This window comes from Erithacus rubecula (assembly GCF_903797595.1).
Source record: "Erithacus rubecula genome assembly, chromosome: 20".
NCBI classification, from domain to species: domain Eukaryota; kingdom Metazoa; phylum Chordata; class Aves; order Passeriformes; family Muscicapidae; genus Erithacus; species Erithacus rubecula.
The window spans coordinates 10,816,680-10,833,802 of NC_136672.1; the positions used below are offsets into that span (position 1 = coordinate 10,816,680).

The window sequence follows — 17,123 nt, forward strand, 5'->3', positions numbered from 1 at the left end:
CGGGGGCACAGCCCGGCAACAGGTCGCCGCTGCAGCGGGACGTGCGGCTGCGGCTCGGAGCCGTGCCTGGGGACACACGGACACGGAAGGACGCGGGATGGCACCGCACACCCAACCTTCACATCCTCCTCCAGTGCCGTGAGAAGGCCCTGTGGGTCCCTGTCCGCGGGGAAAGGCCGGGAAAAGGGCCATTATGGATTATCCGAGCGCGTGGAATTGGATGCCGAACGGGGAGCACGGGGCAGATCCCGGTGTGCGGCCACCGGTGGTCTGGGAGTGCTGGCAAAGAGTTTCCTGAGTGAAAAAGAAAACCAAAAAAACAAAAGAGGGTCTCGGGCTCTTGCTTCCCGCAGTGATGCTGGCGGGAGTGAGAAGGGGCCAGGGGAGCCCCTGGGGTGGGTGGGAAGGGGTTGAGTGCAGGGATTCTGGAGCACCAGGGCTGTGTCCCTGGGCACAGAGGGCAGATCCCCAGTGGGTAAACATCAAACCTGGGCAAACCTCTGCTGTGGGCAACCCCCCCTGCCTGGGCAGACTGCCCCTGATGAGTGTGCATCCCAATGGGCAGAACCCCCGCTGTGGGCAGACCCTTCCTTTGGGTACATTGCCTCTGGGCAGCCCCCTGTGGGTAGACAGACCCCTGCTGTGGCAGCCCCCCACCACGGGCAGACCCCTGCCCCGTAGGGATAACTCTGCTGTGTGAGCTTGATCAGTGAAGTGAGGCTAAATGAGCACAATTAAAGTCAATTTAATGAGGATCCCCCCACAATCCAACCCCCAGCCCTGCAGCTGCCTTTGTCCACCGCTGCTGCTGCTCTCACGGTGCCTGTCCCCCCCTCAGCTGGGGCTGGGCCACCACAGAGCCCCCTGAGCAAGAGGGGACCCCAAGGACGGGGTGTGGTGGCGGAGGACACGGCCTGTCTCTGCACAGTGAAGGGGCTGCAGTCCCAGCAGTTTTCCCCCTCCTCAGCTGTTTTCCTGAGCTTTATTCTCCTGGGAGCTGTTGAACACCCTCGGAAGGAGGCTGGAGGGTCCCTGACACTACTGGGGTGGGAACAACCGCTGGCTCTCCCCGGATCCCCAGCACCGCTGTGGCAGAGAGCCCCGGGCTGGTGTGTCCCCTCTGCTGTCCTTCAGGGCTCCCCACGGCTCAGAACGGCACGGAACGGAACAGCACAGCACGGCTCCGGGGACAGGCGGCTTTCCAGCTGGCCACAGCATTCCCGGCGCGTCTCAAGGCCGTCTGTGTCCTGTCCAAGGGTCGTGTTTGCCGGCGGAGGGACGAGGTGGCTGCGCAGCGCTGTCCCCTCTGTTCCCAGCTCAGGGACCTCGCCCCCTGCCCCGCACCCCCCGCGGGTGGGGACAGTGGGGGGCACGGAGCCGCAGCCGCTCGGGGGTCCGAGGAAAAAGGCAGGAACTTAACTCCCATTAACCATCCCATTGTACCGGCCGTGGGAATAATCGGGTTTGCTAATGCAATTGCTGCCGCGATGCGAAAATCCGACTGGAAAATGTATTAGAGCAATTATCCGCCTCCCTCCGCAGCCGGCGGAGCATTAATATTCAATTTTGATGTGGAAGCCCTATTATGTTAATGACTTTGGTGACAAAAGTCGTTAATGTAAGTCGGTTCCTTTATGGCGCGGCATTAGCCGGGGCGAGCGCGGCCGCGGCCACGGGGCGGGATGGAACGGGGGGAACAGATCCGGGATGGGGCTGCGTGGGGAGCTGGGATGAGCCCCCTCCCGACCCCGCACAGCCCTCGGGCCGAGCTGCCGGTGCTCCGGAGGCTGTGCCGGGGCGGATTATCCGCGCTGCAGCGCATCCGGCAGCGCCGCTCCCTCCGCTGCAGCTGCCCTCCTTTGTTCTCTCCCCGGGCCCCGGGAGATGCGCCGGTGCTTCCCTGCCTGCCGGAAAGCGCGGTGGGGCCGGCCCGGGCTGGCCGCTGTCCCGGCCATTCGGTGACACCGGGGCTGTGCCCCTGCCCCGCTGCTCGGTGCCGCTGCCGTGGTTTGGCAGGCCTGGCTGGATGGGGGAATGGAGCCAGAGCTGTGGGCTGGTGATGGGAGACACGGGGAGGGCGATGAGGAGTAAACCAGCGGAGTCAGCATCCCTGGCCTGGCCGTCAGCAGCCACACTACGGCTCACAGTCAGGAGTGTCAGCGCCATGGCCAGCGCCACACGAGCTGTGCTGTGATGGTGTCCTGGAGCACCCGAGGGACAAACATGGAGCTGGGAGCTGCCTGTGACGGAGGAAGCGACCGTGACCTTCACCTTTCCAGCAAAGAGCTCGTCCTCCTGCCGCTGGCCTGGGAGTGCCACGGCTTTGCCATGAGCATAGCATGGGCATGCGGCTGGTTTGGAGCAAGGATATTTCCCACAGCCAAGGAGGGGACAGCAGATCCCAGACACCACCCCGGCACAGGATGGGATTTCCTGGTGGTCCTTTCTGGGATCCCTTGGGAGGCTCCAGTCCCTTCCGTGTAGTCGGTGTTGGGCACAGCCCTGTCCCAGTACACAGATGGCTCTGTCCCAGCCCTGGGGTTCCATGTGTGGTGCAGCTCTGCCTGCATGGGGGCTGCAGCAGTTGGGATTTGCTGCCCAGAGACCCCAACACGATGCCCCCCACCCCAGTCCCGGCATAACGGGCGAGTGAGGGCCTCAAGCATCCAAGTACAAATAACCCTGCTGCCACATCCGGCTGTCAGACCCTCAACACACCCCGGACAGGGCCCGAGGTTTGCAGCCGGGGCTGGGGCCGCTCCATCGTGGTCCCCCGGGGTCAACCGGAGCAGGAAGGTGCCGAGCGGTTTGGTGGCACCGGGAACCGGCAGTGACAGCGTATGGACAGGCACGTGCCCTTGGCACTGCAGGGGACACGGCGCGGTGGCACCGCGGCGCACGGTCCCCCGGTCCCCTCGCTGTGCCCGGTCCCCGCGGAGGCGGCTCCGCGCGCACGTGGCCGGGCCGGGCCGTGCCCCGCGCTCCTCCCTGCGCCCCCCGCGTGCGCCCATTGGCCCAGCGCCCCCGACCCCGCGCCCCCATTGGCCCAGCGCTCCCAGCCCCGCGCCCCCCATTGGCCCAGCGCCCCCCGTCCCGCGCTCCCATTGGCCCCGGAGCCCTCCACAAACAAAGGCCGGAGCGCGGCGGGGGGCCCGGCGCGCTGCTCTGATTGGCGGGCAGGGGGGGGCGCGGCTTCCCCGTCAGACCCCGCCCCAAGCAGCGCCGGGTGTCCTTATATGGAATCTGGGGCGGGGCGCGCCTCATTCATGCGCGCAGGGAGGGGCGGGGCCAGCGCGGGGCTGCGCTTCCCGCCCGCGGCGCGCGCGGCTCGTTCCCACGGCGCGCGTGGGTGAATGAATGGGCGCGCGCGGGGGCAGCGCACCGGACCCGTGCGGCTCGGTAAGGCCCGGTAAGGCACCGTGGGGCTCGGAACGGATCGGTACAGCTCGGTGCCTGTGCTAGGCGTGGGTACGTGCGGGTGGGGCGCGTGTCCATGTGTGACGGTCCGGGGCTCGCGTGGGGAGGGCGCGATCGCGTCCGTAGTGTGCGTGGATCCCCCGTGCTTGTACCCCCGGTGCTGTGTCCACCTGCACGCCCCTCTGTGCCCCGCACACCCGCACGTGCTTTATTCTGGGGGGCGTGGGGGGCTTCCCTCACTGCCTTGACTCTGCATCGCTCCTGGCCAGCCCCTGGGGCAGCACCAGCATCCCGAACGCTTGTGGTCCCCATCCCAAAATCCATGGTGAGTACCCACTGTGGGGCCCCACTAGGATGACACCGTGGAGGGGACACCACGGCCCTCACACCTCCCTCCAGCACAGCCGTGCTGTTCGTCCACTCTGCTTTAAACCCCCCCGGGTCGGTTTGGCCTCTTGTCTCCGTCCTCCTCATCGTGCCCATAAATTCATTCCAATCCCATTCCCAACCTGCCAGGCCCTCGCGGGATATGCGGCGGCTCCCAGCCCGTGCTGGAGATACGGACTGAACTTTGGTCCCTGAGCATTAAGGTGCCTGAACACTGCACTTCATTAATGGTTGTTCCGCAATAAAACCCATCAAACTGCTCTTATTTGCAATATAAAACTGCAATTTGTTTTAATTTATGTTTTTCAATCCCTGCTGGCTGCTTCTCAGGATCTGCCAGGCATCTGTCGCTGGGACCAGCTGTTGGGAGCAGGGTGGCCCTGGGTGCTGGCTGCCAGTCCCTGGGTGAAGGGGGGACGTGGGATGGGGTGTGGGTGGGCTTGCCCCGGGTCTGGAAGGGGGTCCCCATTCCTTCCCATTCCCCTGCACTGTGCCCCCCAAAAAGGGAGGGCAGGGATGTTCCCATGGTTCAAGGGAAGAGCATCCCCATGCCATGGGAGGAGGTTCATGGGAGCCTCCTGGCCTGGAGCTGCCCCTGAGGCAAATTCCTGAAGGAGAGTGGGATGGGTAGGAGCAGAGATGGACCCAGCTGTTTTCCTGGGACAGCATCACCCGTGGGAGCTGGGAATCTGTTTCAGCTCAGCTCAGTGTGTGCCAGCACACGTGTGCACATCCCTGTGGAGCAGCATCGGACACAGCAGCGGCCCCTGGACATCCCGAGCGATTTGTACTTCCATAAAGCAGCGCGGGATCCCAGCGGGATCAGCCAGCCCTGAGCCCCTATTTCTAATTACAGTAATTGTGGCTCTGGCATCCTCTGGGGCCGGTTGTTCTCCGTGGCTCCAAATCCGGCGGGAGGAATCTGGGCCATGGGGCAGGACTGGGAAGGGCTCTGAGCCACCTGCGATTCCCAGTGGATCCTGTGGTGGGATCCCAAACCCAGCAGGGCCCTTTGCCGGCTGCCGGTGTCCCCTGCCGGCAGAGCAGGACCGGGGGGCGGCTGCCCTGCTGTCCCCATCCCGTGTCACGGGGACTCCTGGCTGGCTCTGCACATCTCCCAAGCCCCCAGCTCCCACTCGGACGTGGAAAAGCCACCAGAGCCCTTTTGCTGACCATGGACGACATTCCCGAGGGGATCCCTCATCCCACCCCGAGGACACACACGGACCCAGGAGCCACGGCTGCAGCACAGGAGCCAGAAAAACGCAGCCAGAGCTACCGATGCCCGCGCACACCTGGAGGGAATTAGGCCGCCTGTTCACCTCCCTGCAAACCTTTTGTAGAGCGAATTCCTGCGGTTTCCCATCGCAATTGCTGCAAATTATACGAGCGCCGCGTTTCGTTGCCGGCCCGACGGGAACGTGCCCTTGGCGTGTGCCGCTCGGAGCCGCCGCCACGCCCGGCCCCGGGGGACCCTCCCAGAGCCCCCCCACGTCTTTCCTTCTTTTTCCCTTATCCTGGGGGATGTGGGGGGTACGTCCGCGGCAGAGCTGGGGGTGGCTCCGCTTGGGATGGGGAGCAGATGTGTGCGCACAGCTGGATGCGTGCCCAGATGTGCAGGCGGGAGGGGATGCCGGGGCTGATGGGCTGCCCTCGAGGGGCTTTTCTGAGGCCGCCATCACGCCGGGGACCCCCGCTGGGGTGCCAGCGCTGCCGCAAGATGTGTGGTCGTGTACGTGTATGCACACACGCATGTAAAGGCATGCGCACGCCCATCTCCGTGCCTGGAAGATCTGCGTGCTCGTGCATTCCCGACCTTCCCGGCCGTGCTCAGCTCTCCGGGGGCGCCCCCAGCCATGGGGACCCCCCTTTATCCTCCACCACCAGCGAGTCCAGACCTCCAAGGCAGCAGGAGCGTCCCCGCGCGGACACGCCACTTCCTGCGCGGCGCCGGAAGCCGGAAGTGCCGCTGTGGCCGGTGCCGGCTCGGGGCGGGCCCGGTGGGGCCATGGCGGGCACGGCCGGCTGAAGGGGACCGGGAGCACCGGGCGCTCCGAGCCGGCCGTGGGGCTCGGGGAGCGGCCACAAACCGGCTCCTCCGCCGCGGGCCATGGCGGCGGCGGCGGCGGCGGGTTCCAACTGGGGCCTGATCATGAACGTGGTGAACAGCATCGTGGGGGTGAGCGTGCTCACCGTGCCCTTCTGCTTCCGACAGGTGAGGGGCCCCCGGGGGTCGCTCCGTGCCCTTGGCAGCCCCGCGAGCTCCTGCAGGCCCGGGGGGGGCGGCAGCGGCCGCTCCGCCCTTCTGGGGAAGCGGGGCTGGCTCCCTGCTTGGGAGGGACCAGCAGCAAAGGAACTCTTGGGACCCAGATCGGGCTTCTCGTGCTCCGAACACTGCAAGTTTTGGAACTGGTTTTTCTTCATCATGAAGTCTCGAACTCAGAACTTCTGGGTTTTTTTCCTATTCCCGTGGTCTCCAACTGATCCTTTCTGCCTGTTTTGTAAGGAGAAGGGAAAGATTAACTCAAGGATTTACCCATGTGATAAACGGGAGTTGATCTGGAGGCTTTTCCAAGCCCCTGCTGCCCCCACTGCCCGGTGCCCTGTGGCTCCCAGCCCTGGGACAGGGAGGGCAGCGAGGCAGGAGCTGGCTGAGGAGTCTGTGAAACCAGATGGTTGTTGATAAATAATTTTGCAGCAGAGGTGGCACCTTGGGATCTGTCTGCTCCCTGAACCCGCTGGGAGCTGTGGAGGGATGAGCCAGGGTGGGAATTCTGCTCCACAAGCTGCTCCCAGTTCACTCCTGGGTGCTTGGACTGGTGCAGCTGGGAGCTGTGGTGTGTTCCACGTGTCCTTGTGCCATGGAGAGAGTGATATGGAGCTGGTGGGAAGGGAACAGAACCTCCTGAAAAAGGAAAAATGTGGCTGGAACGTGTGTGGGGAGCTGGGGATGCTGAGGGAGGGTGGCTGGGCTGTGGGGGGGGCCTGACCCCCACCTCCTGCTGGTCTCTTGCCATTGCAGTGTGGGATCCTCCTGGGAGCTGTGCTGCTGATCTTCTGCTCCTGGATGACTCACCAGTCCTGCATGTTCCTGGTGAAGTCGGCCAACCTCAGCAAGCGCAGGACCTACCCTGGCCTCGGTGAGATCCCAGCCCTGGAGCTGCTTCCCACCCTCCTGCTCCTCCCACAGCACTCTGACCTGCCCCCCCAGTTTGCATTTCCTCAGTGGTGCTGTTGGAACAACAAATGTTTTCTTGCTGCAGTTCCCAGTTCTTCTTGTTCTGCCTCTGGGGCAGTGCTGGGCTTGGATCCTGCTCCCCACAGCCCTGTTAGTGGGTGCTGAGTTGTTTTGACTCCACGGGGCAGGGGAGGAGATGATCCAAACCCAGCTCCTGGGAGCCATCTGGGATGAATTGTGGCTCTGGGATGAATTAATTATGGGTCTGGGCACGAGTTCCCCACCCAGCGCTGCCGGGACAGCGGGTCCTGCCAGCCTGGCACAGAGCTGGGCTGCCTGGATCCGAGCTGGGAGCTCCTTTATGGCTCAGCAGAGAGGAAACAGAGCGAGGTTCCAAAGGGGCTGAGAAAATAAAAACATCTGGAAGATTCCTGGGTGGGTTTTGGCAGAGCCCGGCCACCCTCGGAGCTCAGCGCTGGCGCCGGGATTGGCCTCAGCTCGTGGCCTCTCCTGGGATTCTGACTGACTTGGGGAGCAGGAGGAGTTGTTTGGGTTCCAGTCCTTGCCCTTGGCATATGAAGCAGCAGGAAAAGTTGTCTTTTCCTTGTTCTGCCTTCTCTGAGGAGGAGGGAGCTGCTTGGCGCTGCCCTGGCACAAGGGCTCGCACCAGCTGCTGACAGATGGGTTTGCTGCTCCCAGGAGCACATCCCAGCTTCTGCCCACTGGTATCTGCTAGCAACAGAAAAGATGGAGAAGCTGCATGGTCTGGGGGGCTGTTCTGGTTCCAGAGGGAAGGGGGAGCCCCCGGGGTGCCCGGCCCAGCTGCGGGTGCTGCTCCTGCCCCTTTGTGCGCCGCTCCCCGGAGCACACAGAGTCCCCTGCGCCCTGGAGCGTGTCCCAGGATCCTCATCCAGCCTGACCAAGGGGCTGCCGTGCCCTGAGGGCCAGCAATGCTCCCAGCTTCCTCCTGGCAGCAGCCTGTGCCCGCTGCCAGTGCCCTGGGAGAGGTGCCACGGGCCGGCAGCGCTCCCACCCGCATCCCAACGCTCCCAGCTCGGGCAGCTCCACACAGACCCCCTTTGTCCCCACGGCCTGGGCTCGGGGACATCTGGGGGCACTCCTGGGAGGCTTTGGCAGCGCTGAGGAAAGCTGTGCACATTGCCTGAGGGCGGGCAGTGCCTTCCGGAGGGACGGCCCCGGCACAAAGGGTGTCCCAGGCTGGGCTGCCCGAGGGGAGGGGCTGCAGGGAGAAGTGGGGGAGAGGAGGGGAGCAGGAGGCAGTTCCCAGATGGGTTTAACTGGGAGATGAGTGAATCTCTCCCCTTCCAGCAGCACTCAGGATGTGCTGGGGCTGTGCTGGGCAGCTCAGCCCTGCAGGGCAAGGGGCTAAAGCTCTGTCCCAGGAACCACAATGGGTTTGAAAGCTTCTCTAGGTACTGAGCAAGCTCTGCCCAGTTTGGGGGCATTCCATGATCTCATTCCAAGGATTTGACTGTGCCCTTTATTTTACCGTCGTTACCTCCTTCAGAAAATAAAGAATCCCATTTTTCCATTGTCCCCAGGTGGGGACACCTGCCCACAGTGTTTGTAGGCTTGTTCTCATTGAGCCTCAGTTCCCAACAGCCAGGGAGATGGGCAGAGCCCAGCATCACCCAGGGCTGTGTCTGTGAGGGGCTGGAACGTGCCCTGCAAGGATCAGCAGCACCACTCCTCCACCCCGAGCTCAGCCTGTGACTGACCCATCCCCAGGAGGGATATTTTCCCTTTGCTGGCTCCTCTTTCTCCTCCCAGACCCTTCATCTGTGGGTCTGGCCCCCCCAGGGCTGTTGCCTTTCCCCTCCTGGTTGTGAATTCCCAGAGGAGGCTAGAGTGGAGCGGCCGCTCCCCGGGCACGGTGCCTGGTGGCAGCTGTCCCACTGCCCTGTCACTGATCCAGCAGCTATTTTGGGTGCTCCCCCACATCCCTGCTCCAGGCTGTGGGTCCCTGCCGTGCCTTTTGCTCATTCTGTGGGAGAACATCTCGTTTCCTGAGTTTTTAGCTCAAGTAGAGTCCAAGGAAATCAAGAGTTGAAGCTAATATTTAAAATAGCAGAAGAAGCTTCCAGAAAGGATTTGGGTTTGTTTTCTGGCGGGCACTGGGAATGCTGGGCTGTGCCTTGAGGGAAGGCAGAGGGGACTCCAGGGTGGTGGGTTCATGCTGGACCTCACTGGCAGATTTGGACACTGTGGTCTGGGTTTGGCACCGGAGCTCCCCATTCCCGTTCTGCCCAGTAAGAGCTAAAAATAGAAGTAAACTTTTCTTGGCATTGTCTTTTTGAGAGAAAACCCAATGATTTGAGGACTACTGAGCATTTTCTGCTCCAACCCAAGGATGGGAGGGGGGAAAGCAAAGCCTTGGCAGCAGCCCTTTGGTGTGGGTTGGGAGCACTGGGTATTCTGGGAATGGGATTGAACGTTCTGGGCACCAGCTCAGCTCTCCCAGCCAGAGATGTTGGGCGGCCCAGTTTGAGGGGAAAGATAAAAATAAAAAGGGGACTTGGACTGGAATTCTGCACCACTTTAACTTTTGCCACACACAATCTTGTGCAGGAATATTTTCTCTCCCATTGCCTTTAATGGCTGCCATGTGTGGCTGCTGCTTCACACCACTTCTGGTTTTAAATAGAAAAAAAAAAAAAAAAAGAACCTGCTTGCTGGCTTTCCCTCATCCCTGTTCCTGTCTTATGTGGTTTTCAATTTCCAAAGGGAAAGGCTGAAAAAGAAAGTGGGAGGGTGAGGGAAACAGCCCCAAAATACCAGTGGTGGGTTCCTGCTGCACTGCCCTGTGTCACTGTTAGTGTCTAATTGTGAACTGACATCTTGCCCTGTTCTGGCCCTTTCTTTGACTAACTTCCACTCTTTTTTCCTTTTTATGCCAGCATTTCATGCCTATGGAAAAGCAGGAAAAATGTTGGTGGAAACAAGGTAAATCTGCCACTGATTGAAAGTGTGAACAGTTTGGGTGTTTTTGCTGAAAACTTTGCTGAGCCTTGCTGTGCTCTCCTTCCTTCCTTCCTTCTTTCCCCTGCTGCCTCCTGGAATTCCTTGGGAGGCTGAGTGAGATGCCCTGAGCAGAGCTCACAGGTGGCACCTCCATCCTGCCTGGGGATGGGAGTGCTGCCCAGGCTCTGGGAGCACAGAAGGTGCTCAGGGATGAGCTCCTCTCCTGCTCTGCTGTGAAATCACAGCCCTGTCACTCGGGGCAGCTTTCCAGGGGTGACATCCCTGCTGTTGAGTTAGTGGGAGGGAGTGTTTGGATCCTGGGATCTGCTCTGCTCCTGCCCTCTGTGCTCCCTTCCCTGTGAGATGCCTTGAGGGGGAATCCTGTCTCCATCTCTGCTTTCTCCCATGACCCAGTGCAGATGGCAGGTGATGGCACAATCCTCAGAGCCCTGCTTTTTCCAGCAGGAATTCTTTTCCAGGCATGTTGAGCCCAGGGCTGGCAATGGTGCTGGGTCCTTCTCTCTTCCCAGCTGCAAACTTCTGCACAGCACTAAAAATACACAGAATATTCCTCAGATCTTTCTTGTCCATGCAAACAGAGGCTGTAATTGCCACAGGGATGTTCTATAATTGGAACTGGGAAGGAAAGTGGTCCAGAAGTGGGAGGAGAGGCAGTTCATGGACAATCTTTTCATTAAAGTGTGGTCCATTGTGTGGGGAGATGTTGGAGAGCCCACTGGATATTGAGACTCTCATGGCAGGGTGCTGCTGTGGGTGTGGGGCTCTTGAGAGCCTCGTGCTGATTCTTTTGAATTTTTCCAGGAGTTCAAGGAGTTCTTTTCATCTCCAAGATTAGTTTTCCTTGGGTTTTTTCCCCCCATGGCTCCCAACAGGAGTTACACCCCTGCATGTGGGCAGAGCTGCGTGTCCGAGTGTTTGATGTGGAGGGAGGTTCTCTGGTGGCTGTTTTTTGGGATGGAGGGCAGAAGGATTGTCCTGCTCTTCCCAACTCTGAGGAAGGACATGTGGCCCTCCTAACCCATCCCTGTTTGTGTTTGCAGCATGATTGGGCTGATGCTGGGCACTTGCATCGCTTTCTACGTCGTCATCGGAGATTTGGGCTCCAACTTCTTTGCCCAGATGCTCGGATTCCAGGTGAATAAATCACTGCTGCAGTGCTCCCAGACCTGCACTGAGCCCTGTGTTCCCTGGCTGCAGCAGAGCTCCTGCTTTGGGGTGTGCTCAGCACCCCCTGGGGGGCTTTGTGGGGTCCCCTCCCAGAGAGATCCTTGTGGAGCCTGCAGCTCTGGGAAGTCTGGGGAGCTCAGATATATGGCAAACAATCAGCTGTGTAAAACTCCAATAAGGCATTTCCATCAAAGGAATTCTTTTTAACTTGGTCCCTTATTAATTCTGGAGCAGATTCCTGGGAGAGATAATGCTTCCTGCCTTAATTCCTGCCCCAGTGGGTAGTGACAGGCAGTTCCTCTGCCTGAGCTCTCCTCTCTGTAGCTCAGGAGGGATTTTTGTGCTGTCCTTGGCTGTTTTTGTGGCCAAAGTCTCTGTGTTCCTGCCTCCTCAGCCGTGTGATGAGCCTGCTGCTGGCTCAGGATGCTCAGAGGCAAGAGGTGCTCCTCAGAGCCGGCACGAGGGCCGTGCAGGGAGCAAAAGGATTTTTTGGTAGAGTGTTATCTGTGCTGCCTGATGCTCCTAAGCTCAGATTAAGGGACTGTGAAGTTAAAAAAGATGCGTTGAGGCTGCAGCCAAATTAGGTATTAAATATTTCCAAGCATTCCAGAGTGTTCTGCTATAATAAATACCAGTGTGAGGCTTTGATTAATTTTCTGGATTGGAGTTTTCAACACTTTCAATTTCTCGTCTCCTCAAGTAAATTTAGGTTTTATTTAATTGCATGAAAATACCTAAATAGCTTGTGCTGGATTAACATTTAACCCCCCCCAGCCACCCCCCAAATTCTTCCAGCTGGGACCTGTCACACACTGCAGAGCAACAGTGGCACCCAGTGACTGTCTCAGCTCAGCACAGACAGCACTTCAAACACCTGCAGACACAGAATTCCACTGTTGAAGTGGCTTTTCACTCTGGAATGGTGGCCCTTGGCAGGGTTTGCTGGCTGGGTGGGTGTGGGGGTGTCTCCCTGCAGGGGTTTGTGCTGCCCTGTCCTCCCTCAGGTGTCGGGCGCGTTCCGGATCGTGCTGCTCATCGCCGTGTCCCTGTGCATTGTCCTGCCCCTGAGCCTCCAGAGGAACATGATGGCCTCCATTCAGTCCTTCAGTGCCATGGCTCTCATCTTCTACAGCGTCTTCATGTTCGTGGTGGGTACCAGGGATCCCATTTTCCTGCTTTCTGTTCCTTTTTAATGACCGGTGTCACCCCCAGGTGCTCCTGTGATTCCCTCGTGTCACCCAAATTTCAGGACTGGAAGAAAAGGGAGGTGTGGGAATTCTTTCCATGTAACTTTTTTAGTGTGCTGTGCAGGGTCACACCTCAGAGCTGCTGTAGAGCCTCCCAGAAGCTGTGCCTTTAAGAAACCACAACACTCACAAGAGTTGGCTGCTCTGAAACATCTCTGGGGATTAGAAACCCCATCCTAGGATATTATAAACAGACATTCAGACATATTTACCTTCTGCTTCCTGTGCAACCCAACTCCTGCCAGTTCTTGTGTCCATGGCAAGGGAGCTCCCTGGCTTGGGCTCCTCCCCCTTTCCATAAAGTCTTTCCTGTGTTGTTAAATGGCCCTGGAGCAGCAGGTGGGATCCTGGTTTAGGACCCTTTGTCTCTCTCTTCCTGTTTGGATTTAAAAACACATTTAAAAAAACACTTTTTAAAAAGTGCAAAAGAGATTGCTTTGAGCAATAATTCTCACAGTTAGTGGAAATTGTCCCACACTGGTGTGTGCTGTGATGTCTGATGGCATCAAACAAGGTGGGGGGAATGTCACAGATCCCTTGGTGGCCCTGGGAGCTGCGTGGGTGGGAAGTGGAGCTGGGGGGTTGGGATGGGGCTGTGCTGGCAGCTCAGACTGCTCCCAGCAGAGCTGTCACACGCTGCCCCTTACCCCAGGCTGGCACTGCTGCTGCTGTGGGGCTGTGTGGGGCTGGCTGCTCACCCTGCTGTGTGCTGGCTGCAGGTTGTGGTGTCCTCCTTCAACCACGGGCTGTTCAGCGGGCGGTGGCTGCAGCGAGTGGCTCTGGTGCGCTGGGAGGGGATTTTCCGCTGCATCCCCATCTTTGGAATGTCCTTTGCCTGCCAGTCGTGAGTACCTGCCCCTTGCTGTGGGGCACAGGGGCAGGGGGATCTGCAAGGGATAGATACCATCTGCTTTGCTGGTTTGTTTTCATCAGCTTGCTCCCATTCAGTCCTGACCCTTTTGTTACTCAGAGCCTTTTGTTATTCCCTTTCACCTGGGAATTCTTGTAATGGAGCAACTTGAGACCAGTGGAGCCAAACAGCTCCTGAGGAGCTTCTGGTGCAGCTGCAGAAGGGATGAAATTCCCCTGGTTCTTGAAGGGAATGCTGGAGCACCAGGAAAGGGTGTGTCACCCTGTGTGTGACCCTGAGTGCTGGGGGCTGTTCTGCTTCCCCAAATTTCCTGGAGAACACTCTGAAGATCACACAGTTGGCTTTAGAGGGTTGTTCCTGCATTTCCAGTTCTCTGAGTTTAGTGGCACATGGAAGGAGGTGAGAGCAGGCCAGGCTGTTTCCACCTCTCCAGTTCCCTGTTTTTGTGAGGGTTTCTGCTGCCAAGTGGAAGGAGGTGAAGGCAGAGCAGGCTGCTCCAGATTTCCACCTTTCCAGTTCCCTGTTTTTGTGATGGTTTCTGCTGCCAAGTGGAAGGAGGTGAGGGCAGGTCAGGCTGTTCCAGGTTTCCAGCAGCATTCCCTGCTGCCCCAGGACAGCACATGAGTGCTACGTGCCTGGCCAGAGCTGTGACAGCTCTAACCAGGGTAAATCCAGCCCTGGACACAGGAAGGACCATCCTGCTCTGGAAGGACCATCCTGCTCTGGAAGCCTGGCAGAGCTGGGCTTCCCCCTATGTAGTTCCAGCAAACGGGTCTCGTGCCAGCAGTAAATGAATGTGACAGATAAAATTTGCTCAGACTGCTGTGTTTACACCCACTCCAAGATCCAAATCATCATTTCCCACTTACTGGCTCTCTTGGCAGCTCAGATCCTACCCCTGCACACTCCAGGCTTGCTGTTTAATGTCTCCATTATAACTGGCAAAGAGAATTGTGTTCTCTTGCAGCTTTACCTTGTTAACAAATCCCTTTTTTTTTTTCCTTTCCTTATGGAAGCCACACAGTACCCAGCACAGTTTTCCTGGGAATTGGAAATCCAGGGAAATGGTTTGGTCTGGACCTGTGTGTGCCTAAATATGGATTCCATGGCAGCACTTTTGTATCAAATCCAGTCAAAAGCTTTGTGCTTTTTCCAAACATCAGGAAAATACACTGTCCCCACCCCAGGCAGTATTTACATACATATATACATATATACATATATACATATATGTATATTTTTCCATCTGTGTATTCTCTCTCTCTCTCTTTACCTGCCCTCTATATATTCCATTCCTCTCTTTAAATGTAGTTTATCTATACAGTCTCAGCTGGGTAGATTTAATTTTGCTAACCTCTGAATCAACTTTTTAACCATCCCCCACACTGCAGAGCCTCCCTGTTTCCCTTTTTTTTCCCTCCCCAAGCCTGAATGTTTGGCTGCACCCTTCTCTTGGAAGCTGAAGACCAGAATATAACTGGAGTTGGCTGTGGAGAGGGCAGGGAGGAATCTCAAATTCAGAGATTCCTAGGGAAGCCAGTCTCTTTTCTCCTAAGGAAAAATCCCAAATGGAGAGTCCCAGGGAAGCCAGTCTCTTTTCTCCCAAGGAAAAATCCCAAATGGAGGAATTCCCAGGGAAGCCAGTCTCTTTTCTCCCAAGGAAAAATCCCAAATGGAGAGTCCCAGGGAAGCCAGTCTCTTTTCTCCCAAGGAAAAATCCCAAATGGAGGAATTCCCAGGGAAGCCAGTCTCTTTTCTCCCAAGGAAAAATCCCAAATGGAGGAATTCCCAGGGAAGCCAGTCTCTTTTCTCCCAAGGAAAAATCCCAAATGGAGGAATTCCCAGGGAAGCCAGTCTCCTCATACCCAGGGAGGAATCCCAAATGGAGACTCCCAGGGAAGGCTGCTGCTCCCTGCTGGTATCTCCAGCCCCAGCACGTGTCCCCACGTGCTCAGCCTCCTTTGAGGTTCAGGGATTAAGGGTTAAGGATCTTTCTGCTTGGCCTCAGCCTGACACACTTCCTGGGAATGGCTTGGTGCCCACTGGAGCTGGGGATCCCCCTTCCCATCTCCCTGCAGGCTTCCCCCTTTTCTCCCAAGAGTTCCAGGAGCTTCCCCTCCCTTCTCCCAAGAGTTCCAGGATGCAGCCGCTAGAATTAAAGTAACAAGAGGTTAATGAGTTGCTAAAATATGCACCTGATGTCAAAGAGAACATTCCCCACGCTTTCCAAGGCTGTAAATCCCCCAAATCCCGGGGAATTGGCTCTCTATGAAGCGAGCTGAAGTAGGACAGGCGCTGCTCTGGGCTTTGTTTGTTTAACTTTTCCTTCAGACAGTGGGATGCTCCAACCTTCTCCCTGCTTTTCCTCTGTAAACACTGTGTTGCTTTAATTATCAGCACGGAGAGCTCCAAGAACAATAATCTGTGGTGCTGGGGCTGGCGTGGAGCCACGGCGGCCCCGGGAACAAGCGGTCATTCATTCTGCAACCCTTCCCCAGCCCACATGTTTACATCACACGTTTCTCTCCACGTGGTGGGGTGGGGAGAGCAGGAATATTTTTGCAACACTTAAAAGTTATGAGTGTTCTGAAATCTCTTGGCATTAGCAGTATAAATTGTGGAATAGCAGCAGGTGTTTATGCTCCAGAGGGGGAAGGCGTCAGGGATTTGTTGCTGCTGGGCTGAGGCAGAGAATGGGTTGGGATTGGGGGTTTTCTCCTGTTTTCTGCAGGTTTCCTTAAATATTTTACCCTTTTTACAGTCAGGTCTTGCCTACTTACGACAGCTTGGATGAGCCGTCTGTCAAAATCATGAGCTCCATATTTGCTTCTTCTCTAAACGTGGTCACCACCTTTTACATCATGGTAGGAACTTCCCCTTCTCTTCCCTTGCCAGAAATCTGGAGGGGCCACAGGGTTGGGGATTTATCTGCAGCTGGGGCTGGTTTCTGCTTATCTGTATTTATTCTAACAGATAAGTCATCGTGCTGAAAGCAGAGTTAGGTGGGAGGTGATGAACCCAAGAGCACAGAGGGCATTGGGAGAATCCAGGTTTTCAGAGTAGCACGTTTCCTTGGACGGGGGCAGAGTGGAGACCCAGCTCTTCCCAGGCCCAGCCTGGAGCAGAGGCTGCTGCCCAGAGTTTGGAAGAACTTTATCCAGCCTGTTGTGAAGGAAGTTATGCCTCATAAGGCAGCAGTTAATAAAACTGGGTTAATAATTCCTAAGGAGAGCCTTGGCCCATGAGCCAGGCTGCTGCAGGGAACTGTTGGAGAGGGACAATCCATGGGCCTGGCAGCAAGCAAAGGAAAACCCCTGGATTTGATGAGAAACTTGCTTTTAGGCAGTTCCCACTCTTGATTAACGACCTGTCCCAGGTTTTGGGGTGCTGGGGCTGCTGGCAGGTTGCCCATGGAGGTGACCTCACACTCCCCTTGGCTGCTCCAGTGGGAGTCACCATCCTGCCCCTCAGTGAGCAGCAGGTGTGAAGTGTTGGGAGTCCAACCCCCTCCCCTCCCCAGGTGGGCTTCTTTGGCTACGTGAGTTACACCGAGGCCATTGCTGGGAACGTGCTGATGAACTTCCCTTCCAACGTGGTGACGGAGATGATCCGCGTGGGGTTCATGATGTCGGTGGCTGTGGGGTTCCCCATGATGATCCTGCCCTGCAGACAGGCACTCAACACCCTGCTCTTTGAGCAGCAGGTAAGGTCCCAGGGCTGCCTCGGTGTGAAACTTGTTTTTTGAAAGGTTTTTGTGACTCTTTGGTCTCTGATTGGGCCCCAAACCTGCCTTGGTTCTGTGAGACTCTGGTGGTAGTGATATTTGGCAGGTACTTGTTGTCCAGAGGTCCAA

General features: G+C 57.6%; 1 protein-coding gene across 2 annotated transcripts in view; it reads left to right on the top strand.

Annotated features, from left to right (window-relative positions):
• The first annotated feature begins 5,782 nt into the window (after positions 1 to 5,782).
• SLC38A10 (solute carrier family 38 member 10) overlaps positions 5,783 to 17,123 on the top strand; it is a 28,832-nt gene continuing 17,491 nt past the window's right edge. For both annotated transcript variants that reach the window (XM_079323683.1, XM_079323684.1), the window contains exons 1-8: positions 5,783 to 6,019; positions 6,827 to 6,944; positions 9,901 to 9,946; positions 11,026 to 11,119; positions 12,157 to 12,300; positions 13,119 to 13,243; positions 16,032 to 16,134; positions 16,791 to 16,973. In XM_079323683.1, the coding sequence (XP_079179809.1) occupies positions 5,915 to 6,019; positions 6,827 to 6,944; positions 9,901 to 9,946; positions 11,026 to 11,119; positions 12,157 to 12,300; positions 13,119 to 13,243; positions 16,032 to 16,134; positions 16,791 to 16,973 (918 nt within the window). In that variant the 5' untranslated portion in view covers positions 5,783 to 5,914. The remainder of the gene's footprint in view (positions 6,020 to 6,826; positions 6,945 to 9,900; positions 9,947 to 11,025; positions 11,120 to 12,156; positions 12,301 to 13,118; positions 13,244 to 16,031; positions 16,135 to 16,790; positions 16,974 to 17,123) is intronic.